The 9,896-nt window shown below is 44.3% G+C and overlaps 1 protein-coding gene across 1 annotated transcript in view; it reads left to right on the forward strand.

Moving 5' to 3' along the window:
* Positions 1-5,114: 5,114 nt before the first annotated feature.
* Positions 5,115-9,896, forward strand: part of TBC1D12 (TBC1 domain family member 12) — a 128,734-nt gene continuing 123,952 nt past the window's right edge. Inside the window, exon 1 of the mRNA XM_037727424.1 lies at positions 5,115-6,259. Within this exon, the coding sequence (XP_037583352.1) occupies positions 5,307-6,259 (953 nt within the window). The 5' untranslated portion in view covers positions 5,115-5,306. The remainder of the gene's footprint in view (positions 6,260-9,896) is intronic.

Genomic DNA, 9,896 nt, shown 5'->3' on the forward strand with positions numbered 1-9,896 from the left:
CATATATATGTATATGAATATACATATATATGTATATGAATATACATATATATATGTATATGAATATACATATATATATGTATATGAATATACATATATATATATAGTGAAAATGTATATTCTTTACAAAAATTGGATATGGGAGAAAACACAAAGAAAAACAAACAAACAAAAAATAGGCTATGGTACTACTTACCAGATAAGACAGAAACTTTTACAGTTGAAAGGTGGGAAATAGCCAGGCAATGCAGCACGCTTGTAGTACCAGCTACTAGGGAGGCTGAGGCGGGAGGATGGCTTGAGCCCAGGAGTTTGAGGCTGCAGTGCACTCTGGTTAGATGATCAGGACTATGGATAGTCACTGCATAGCCACTGCACTCCACACTCCAGCCTGGGCAACATAGGGAGGCCCTATTATCTTAAAAAAAAAAAAAAAAAAGTAGGAAATATAGCAAGAACTTTGAATATAATTTTTTATGCATTACATTTTATCATAGACAAAGTTAGAAAATATGAAAGTGTTTCAGTTTTGAAGTCAGTACTGAGAAAATAGTAGGGCTGTATGGGTTATACTATCATAATTCATAAAACCTTTGCTGCTATTGACCATGGAAAAGGAAGGAGATGAACAAAATAAATCATTTAGAAAATTGGAGTTTAAAAATAGTATCATTTCATTAAAGAAGAAATATAGTGGTGGCTAGACATGAATAAGTTAGGAAGTGTTTGACAGCAGAAAGAAAATTGCAGAATAAATTACTTGCTCAGAGAGAACAAAGGTTGAAAGGAGAAAAGATTGAGATTAGACTCCTGCAGCTACCCTCATTTTTACCATCCTGTAACAATCCTTATGTTCAGATATCTTGAATATTGTTTTTTTATACTTGAGGTGAAATTCGCATAATATAAAATTAACCATTTAAAAATGTACAATTCAATGGCATTTAGTACATTCACAGTGTTGTACAACTACGACCCTTATCTAGTTTCAATATGTTCATGTTCACCTCACTTTCATTCAATTTATTTTATACCCCCCCAAAACGTTATATCCATTAGATAGTCACTCTCTATTTCTCTTTTCCCTTAGTCATTGATAATCACCAATCTGCTTTCTGTCTCTATGGATTTATCTATTTTGTATATGTCATAGGAATGGAATTATATGTTATCTATTTTTTTTAAGAGATGGGGTCTTGCTATGTTGCCCAGATTGGAGCACAGTGCCTATTCACAGGCACAATTATAGTTCACTATGGTCTTGAACTTCTCAGATCAAGAGATCCTCCTACATCAGCCACCTGAGTAGCTGGGGCTACACAGGTACACACCACCATAATGCTTTTCAGGTTCATCTATCTTGTAGCATAAATCAGTACTTCATTTCTTTTTCACAGGTGAATGATATTTGGTTGCATGGATATACCATATTTGTTTATCAGTTCCTCTGATGATGGACATTTGGGTTGTTTCCACCTTTTGGTTATTATTGGTAATGCTGCTATGAACATTCATGTAAAACACTTTTTTTTTTTAGATGGAGTTGCCCCGGCTAAAGTGCAATGGCATGATCTTGGCTCAGTGCAATCTCTGCCTCTCGGGTTTAAGCGATTCTCCCTGCCTCAGCCTCCCAAGTAGCTGGGATTACAGGCACACACCACCACACCTAGCTAATTTTTGTATTTTTTTTTTTTTTAAATAGAGATGGGGTTTCACCATGTTGGCCAGGTTGGTCTCGAACTCCTGACCTCAGGTGATCTGCCTGCCTTGGCCTCCCAAAGTGCTGAGATAACAGGCATGAGCCACCATGTCCAGTTCACATAAAACATTTTTGTTCTTTTGGGTATATACCTAGGAGTAAAATTGCTGGTCATTTATTAATTCTATGTTTAACTTATTGAGGAACCACCAAACTATTTTTCATGGAAGCTGCACCATTTTACATCTCTACCAGAAATGTATGAGGGTTCTACTCTTTCCACAGCATTTTCAACACTTGTTTCCTATTTTTTTGATTACAGACATCCTGGTGGGTATGAAGTGCTATCTCATTGTAGTCTTGATTTGCATCTCCTTAACGACTAATGATGTTGACCATCATTTCACATGCTTATTAATATTCCATTAACATGTTTATCTTAGGATAAATGTATATTCAATTCCCTTGCCCATTTTTTGGTTGGGTTGTGTTTTAGTTTTTGATTTATACAAATTCTTTATATAGTCTGGATAATGCAGTCTTACCAGATATACAATTTGCAAATGTTTTCTCTCTTTTTTTTTTTTAATTGTACTTTGGGCTCTGGGGTACATGTGCACATACTGCATCCTGTAGGATTGCTGCATATGTACCATGGTAGTTTGCTGCCTCCATCCCCCACATCAGGCATTTCTCCTGGTGTTATCCCTCCTCATCCTCCCCACAGCTTTTTTTTTTTTTTTTTTTAATTGTACTTTGGGCTCTGGGGTACATGTGCACATACTGCATCCTGCAAGATTGTTGCATAGGTAAATACATGCCATGTGGTTTGCTGTCTCCATCCCCCCTGCCCATCGCCTACATTAGGCATTTCTCTCAGTGTTATCCCACCCCATCCTCCCCACTCCTCCCCCCACCGCTGTCCCTCCCCTCCCCTTCCCTCCACCCCCAGTGAGTGTTGCTCCCTTCCCTGTGCCCAAGTGTTCTCATTGTTCATCACCCACCTATGAGTGAAAACATTCGGTGTTTGGTTTTCTGTTCTCGTGTCAGTTTGCTGAGAATGATGGGTTCTAGGTTCATCCATGTCTCTGCAAAGGACGTGAACTCGTCATTTGTTATGGCTACTTAGTATTCCATGGTGTATATGTGCCACATTTTCTTTGTCTGGTTTATCATTCATGGGCATTTGGGTTGGATCATTAAAAAATCTGGAGACAACAGATGCTGGAGAGGATGTGGAGAAATAGGAACACTTTTACATTGTTGGTGGGAGTGTAAATTAGTTCAGCCATTATGGAAGACAGTATGGTGATTTCTCAAGGATCTAGAAGTAGACATTCCATTTGGCCCAGCAATCCCATCACTGGGTATATACCCAAAGGATTATAAATCGTTCTATTAGACATATGCACACTTATGTTCGTTGCAGCACTGTTTATTTTCTCTCTTTTTATATTAACTTTTCCACTTGTGTCCTGAAAGTCGTTTCTTCCTTCTGAAATACCTTGATAACAAATGCATTGCTAAGTATTCTCTTGCCACTTAGTCCTTCCCTAGGGCCTTCAACAATGCTCATTTTTGAAGACACTTGATGTTTTTATTTTGTTGAGATGGAGTCTTGCTCTGTTGCTCAGGCTGGAGTGCAGTGGTGCTATCTTGGCTTACTGCAAACTTTCCCTCCTGGGTTCAAGCAATTCTCCTGCTTCAGCCTCTTGAGTAGCTGGGATTATAGGCACCCTGCACCACACCCTGCTAATTCTTTGAATTATTATTATTTTTTTTTAGTGGAGGTAGGGTTTCACCATATTGACCAGGCTGGTCTTGAACTCCTGACCTCAAGTGATCTGCCCGCATCCACCTCCCAAATTGCTGTGATTACAGATTCAAGCCACTGTGCCTGGACTCTTGATGTTTTTAAAAATTTGGTGTTAGGTACATGCATGCCAATTTTATTGACCTTTTATTGTATAAAGGTTATATTCCCTCTTTCTTGTATCTGTATGTATACGTGTTTTTATATGAAAAAAATTTAAAAGGTTTGACAATAATGTCTCCTCTATGACTCTATTCTATTTTTGTTCTTGCTTTCACTAACATACTTTTAGAATGAGTGGTCTATATTTTCTGCCTCGTTTCATCCACAAATGGTGCCTCTTCAATCTCTTCAATACAATTTCTTTGTCCTGAAATAATGAAACATTTGGGTCTGTACCTGACCTTTATCAGTATTCTTTCTTCCTAGGGAATGTTACTCATGATTCATCCACCTACTTGCATTATCTGGATGATGCCTTAATCTGTGCCTCTGAACTTAAACCCTAACCCAAGTTTTATTATTTATTTATTTATTTCAGACAGAGTTTCACTCTTGTTGCACTGGCTGTAGTGTAGTGGTGCAATCTCTGCTCATTGAAACTTCAGCCTCCCAAGTTCAAGCAATTCTCTTGCCTCAGCCTCCCAAGTAGCTGGGATTACAGGTGCCCACCACCACAGCTGGCTAATTATTTTTATTTTTATTTTTTGGACAGACTGGGCTTTACCATTTTGGCCAGGCTGGTCTCGAACTCCTGACCTCAGGTGATCCACCCATCTCAGCCTCCCAGTGTTGGGATTATAGGCGTGAGCCACTGAGTCCGGCCAACTCAAGTTTTAGAGCTCTATATGCTGGATATTTTCAGTCGTTTACTTTACCAGATGTATTTCCTCTATTAATTGTTTTTTCTTCTCCAATTTTCTATTTCTTCAAACCTTATCAGCTTCGGTCTCATACCTTTGTAGCAATCATTGGCTACTCTTTTCTGTCACTTCTTCTGATCAGTCATCAAGTCTTTCGCCTTTTACTTTAAATACGCTTCATTTCCACTAAATGGTCAATCATCCCATTTTAATCCATTATCGCATAGTGCTGGAATTACTTCAATTGCTCCTCTGTGCCTGACCACTTCCTCTCCCTCCTTAGGTGATAATCTTTTAAACAGAGGACTGTGATGAAACGAGGACACAGAGGACTGTGGTGCTAGGCGAGCAAGATAATTTAGGTTATCTTTCTTTTGTGTTACATAAAGTGAAGAAGGATGTTGACCCTCCTTGATGAAGCGATGAAGCCCTGAACTGTGGCAATGAAGATGGAGAAGGATGTAAAAATCGTAGAGTCTACTGGTGACCAATTAGAGCTGGAAGGACTTACCCACGCTTATGCTTCCCAAATATGGGAGTATTTTACTACCATAAATGAAATACATCAAGTGAATTTTTGTTAAGCGAGCAATTCCCGCGCTTCTGTAAGAACTGTCAGGCTTGGAGCGGGCCAACCAGCCTCCACCATCCAGATGGCGGATCCTAGATTGGCAGCCTGCGTCTCTCTAGCTACCGTCTCTATGGTTCGGGGAATCTCCAGGTCGGGGCTTGACCGGTCCGGCTTTTGCGCGTGCGCGAGTCCTGGCGCGTGCCCGCCCTCCCGCAACTGTCCGACCCGGCGGGTGGGAGGGGTGGGTCTGGGAACGTTGCGGCGGCTGTCGCCGCGGCCCCAGCACCCAGAGCTGTTCTCCAACCAAGCCTGCGGTTGGAGTCCTTCCTTGCCTCCTGGGGCGGCAGCCACCGCCCCCAGATGGTGGGTCCGGAGGATGCCGGAGCCTGCTCGGGAAGAAACCCCAAGTTGCTCCCGGTGCCTGCGCCCGAGCCCGTGGGCCAGGACGGGAAGGTAATCCGGGCCACTGGCGGCTTTGGCGGAGGCGTCGACGCTGTGGAGCCGCCGGAGGACGCTGAAGAGGAGGAGGAGACGCCGCCTCGCCAGCTCCTTCAGTGTTACCTCGCGGAGGCCGGGGAACAGCTGGAGCCGGGGCTCTGCCACTGTCCGCTCCCCGCTGGTCAGGCCGGCGCCCAGCCGCCCTCGGCAGCTCCAACAGCGGACGCCTGTCCGCTGGACTCGGGCTCCAAGCACCCCGGCGCGGAGGTGGCGGATGGCCCCGCGCCGCGACACGGAGGCATGACCAACGGCGACTCGGGCTTTCTGCCGGACCGGGACTGTCGCGATCTGGAAGAGGCTCGCGGGCTGGCGCGCGCCGGCGGCCGGGAGTCGCGCCGCCGCCGCCCCTGCGGCCGCCTCCGCCTGGAGGGGCCTGGCGACCAGGACTCCGACGGCGCGGGCAGCCCGTCCGACTGGGCCTCGCCGCTTGAGGACCCGCTGCGGAGCTGCTGCCTGGTGGCCGCGGACGCCGAGGAGCCCGAGGGCGAGGGCAGCGGCTCCGGGAACAGCCCGGCCAGCAGCTGCAGCAGTAGCGAGTACTCGGAGCAGCCCGGGGCCGGCGCCGGGGGTCCCCAAGAGGGCGCGCCCTCTGGCCGCTCGGCCGAGAGGACTAGTGGGGGTGCGGAGCCGCGCCTGGGCTTTTCTGACATTCACTTGAACTCTCGGAACACGTTCGAGGTGAGCCGCGGTCAGAGCGCCTGCGATCACTTGCCCCCGGCGGGGCCGCCGGTGCCCTCGCCTGCCGCGGAGCAGGGTCCCGTGGGGACTTCGGCCCGGGCTCGACGGAGCGGCGGCTTCGCGGACTTCTTCGCCAGGTACAGCGCAGGCTGCGTGGGGACTCGGGGCGGGGCCGGGGCCGGGGCCGGGGCCGGGGCCTGGGTCGGAGCCTGAGCCGGGAGTCCGGAGTTCGGTCTGCCGCTTCCGTGCCGGCCCCGCAAGCGTCAGGACTTAGCTTTGATTTGTCACTGGAGGAAGAGGAACTGGCTTGGCTTTGTGTTTCTGTAGAAGTTATGAGGTCTGTGGACAGCGAGTATTTCTGTTGCCTTGTTGGCTGGAGGCGTACCTGTCAATCATACCTGGCTTCTGAGCAGTCAGGTTTGGTCGGCTGGCTAGTGCCACATCTGCACTTACCTTTTCTGGAAAAAACAGATAACCTTCTCCGTCCCCAATTTTTAAAAACTGTACTACAAGGATTTAGGTTGTTGCGGGGAGGCGGTATGTGTGTACGGGTGTGGTTGTGAAAGAGAAAAGGAAGTCATTTTGCAGAGCTGTCTATTTGCTGTATTTGCATAGAGTCTAAATCCATTCAAGTGGTTTGTGAATTCTTAAAATCAGAAGTGGTTGTGCTTCATAGTGGTTAATCATTTGTTTCAGTGGCCTTTATTAAATTGCAATTTGGTGTTTGGAATTTGATCTCAAGTATTTAAGCCAAATTGGTACTTTACCTTAGGAAAGACTTTTCTCTAATTCTCCCAGATAAGCCTCCACTTTTCCCCCCCAATAACTTTTTTTTTTTTTAATGGGATTGTATTTGTGATTTGACTTGATATTCTTTTCTTTTCTTTTAAGACAGAGTCTCATTTTGTCTCCCAGGCTGGAGTGCAGTGGTGTGATCTCGGTGCAGTGCAATCTCCACCTCCCGGGTTCAAGTGATTCTTCTGCCTCAGCCTCCCCAGTAGCTGGAATTACAGGCACATGCCACCACGCCTGGCTAATTTTTGGTATTTTTAGTAGCAACAAGGTTTCACCATGCTGACCAGGCTGGTCTGGAACTCCTGACCTCAAGTGATCCACCCGCCTCGGCCTCCCAAAGTGCTGGGATTACAGGCCTGAGCTACCGAGTCGGGCCCACAAGATATGCTTGAAATTACATTAGGGCCGGCGCGGGGGCTCACGCTTGTAATCTCAGCACTTTGGGAGGCTGAGGTGGGAGGACTGTTTGAGGTAAGAGGTTCGAGAGGAGCCTGGCCAGCATGCTGAAACTTCGTCTACTAAAAATACAAAAATTAGCCGGGCGTGGTGGCAGGGAGGCTGAGGCAGGAGAATTGCTTGAACCTGGGAGGTGGAGATTGCAGTGAGCCTAGATTGCGCCATTGCACTCCAGCCTGAGGGACAAGAGCGACACTCCATTTCTCAAAACAAAACAAAACAAAACAAAACAAACAAAAAAAAACTTATAGTGCTGGACATTGCAGATTTCAGGATGGGGCTTTGTTGATTTAATAGGGATAAATAAAAGTAGTCAGAAAATAGTTGCACATTACTGTAAAAGCAATTTCCCTTGAGTTAGATTTTGACACCCTTTTTTAAATCTCTAGGCAAATAGGAAAATATCCCCAACTTGTAAAACCTTCCTTTATAGAGTTCTCTCTACTCTGTTTTGCTCTTTTCAGGTATCTTGACTATAACCAGAAGTGAAAGAAGCAAATTCTTTGCTCAAGTTTTAGCAGGTTATGCAATTAGCATACATATTTGTCGATATAAGGGCACAATTTTCTGATTATAATTGATATTTCTTATTCCTTTCTACCTTATTCCCTTTTTTTTGCTTGTATAAATTTACAAATATGAAATTTCTTAAGAGTGGAAAATCCTAATTTTGTGTTACTAAGGACAATATATATAGTAATGAGATCTGTAGTTGTAATATAGTTGCAAAAATATATTTAAAGCGTGTACTGGCAATATTCTAAAAGATCTCAAGGTGAGTTAGGTTTATAAATTTGTGATACTGTGTGGCCTTTGGGTGTTTATTGGTCATATCTGTCTTGATCATGTTTTGAGGTCAGATGTCAGGCAATTTTAGATCTGGGAGGGGCTTTGGAGATTACAAATTCAACCATTATACTCTAAATTCATGTGGCTTTCTGCCACATATTGCAAATAGTGATGATTTAGACAACTGCCTCTGACCTGCAGGTGGGGTGCAGGCTTGTGGGGATTAAGTTTGAAGACAGATAGATACATATGTGTTGGAATTTATGACTTTTTTTTTTTTTTTTTTTTTTTGAGAAAGAATTTCACTCTTTCACCCAGGCTGGAGTGAAGTGGCCCAATCTCAGCTCACTACAACCTGTGCACCCTGCCCCGTTCCCCTGGGTTCAGGTGATTCTCCTGCCTTAGCCTCCCAAGTAGCTGCGATTACAGGTACCCGCCCCCATGCCCAGCTAATTTTTGTATTTTTGTAGGAGAGATGGGGTTTTGCCATGTTGGCTAGGCTGGTCTTGAACTCTTGACCTCAGATGATCCACCTGCTTGGCCTCCCAAAGTGCTAGGATTACAGGCGTGAGCCACTGTGCTTGGCCAACAATATTATTTATGAGAGGCTTAAATATTATTAGCAGTAGGCAGGAGTTTTATTTTTTCTTTCGTTTTCCAAGGTTTTTAAGTAGGCAGGAATTTTGATTTAATTTTACAATTTTCTTTTACTTTCAGACTAATGGAACTTAATATAGCTAGATGACATTCAGATAACCACATTATTCATATGTATCACAGCACTGGATTTGAAGTCAGAAAACTTAGGTGCCTTAAAGTTAATTTCTCTAAGCCTCATTTTTCTTGACAGAGATCTGAATGTTAAGACTCTAGGAGTCAGTGCTTTCTTTATATGACATTCTTGGGAAAGAAAGGGCAGAGTCAGGTACAGTTTTCCTTAATTGAATTCTGAGCATCTTAAAGGCAGGAACTGTGACATTCATCTCTGAATCTGCAATACCTAGCCACTGGTATGAAGAACACCATTCAGATTGGGTTCAATTGGTAGCTTTCATGGATTCCCTTTTACTGTGCTCTACTTAGGTAGTGTAATTTTGAACAGTCTCCATCCTCAGTGAAAATAATTAGAAGTTACCCTTGTCTCACAATACAACCCAAGAGATCCAACCCCAACCCCAAATGCATAGTTGCCATTCTCAACTCTGAAGCTTTGGTGAGAGTTCTCTTTGGAAGCGGCTTGTTCGGGATGGAATCTTGTTCTTGGGTCCAACCCTTACTCCCACTTCATTTATTTAGATGAGGAATCTCATTGTCTAAAGAAGATAATTTAGTTAGCTAGTGGCAGGCTGGGATTTGAAACCAGGATTCCTGATTTCCAGTCCATATTTATGTTCAGTCCATAACCTTTGTTCACTTTATGGCTCTTTTCTCTCCCACCTGTTTATCCTCCATGCTTCCCTTCTACTTCCCTTAACTAGGCAAAAATCTATAACAGAAGGATTAAAAAAAAAACCAAAAAAACAGTTTTATGTTTACTTAAGGGGGAACATTTTACAACAATGTGTCTGTTACTACATAGTTATATATTAAATTAAGACACATTGGGCAGGGCACCATGGCTCATGCCTGTAATCCCAGCACTTTGGGAGGCTAAGGTGGGTGGATCATGAGGTCAGGAGTTCAAGACCAGCATGGCCAAGATGGTGAAACCCTGTCTCTACTGAAAATACAAAA

Source organism: Cebus imitator, unplaced genomic scaffold (assembly GCF_001604975.1).
Source record: "Cebus imitator isolate Cc_AM_T3 unplaced genomic scaffold, Cebus_imitator-1.0 Scaffold230, whole genome shotgun sequence".
Classification (NCBI taxonomy): Eukaryota; Metazoa; Chordata; class Mammalia; order Primates; family Cebidae; genus Cebus; species Cebus imitator.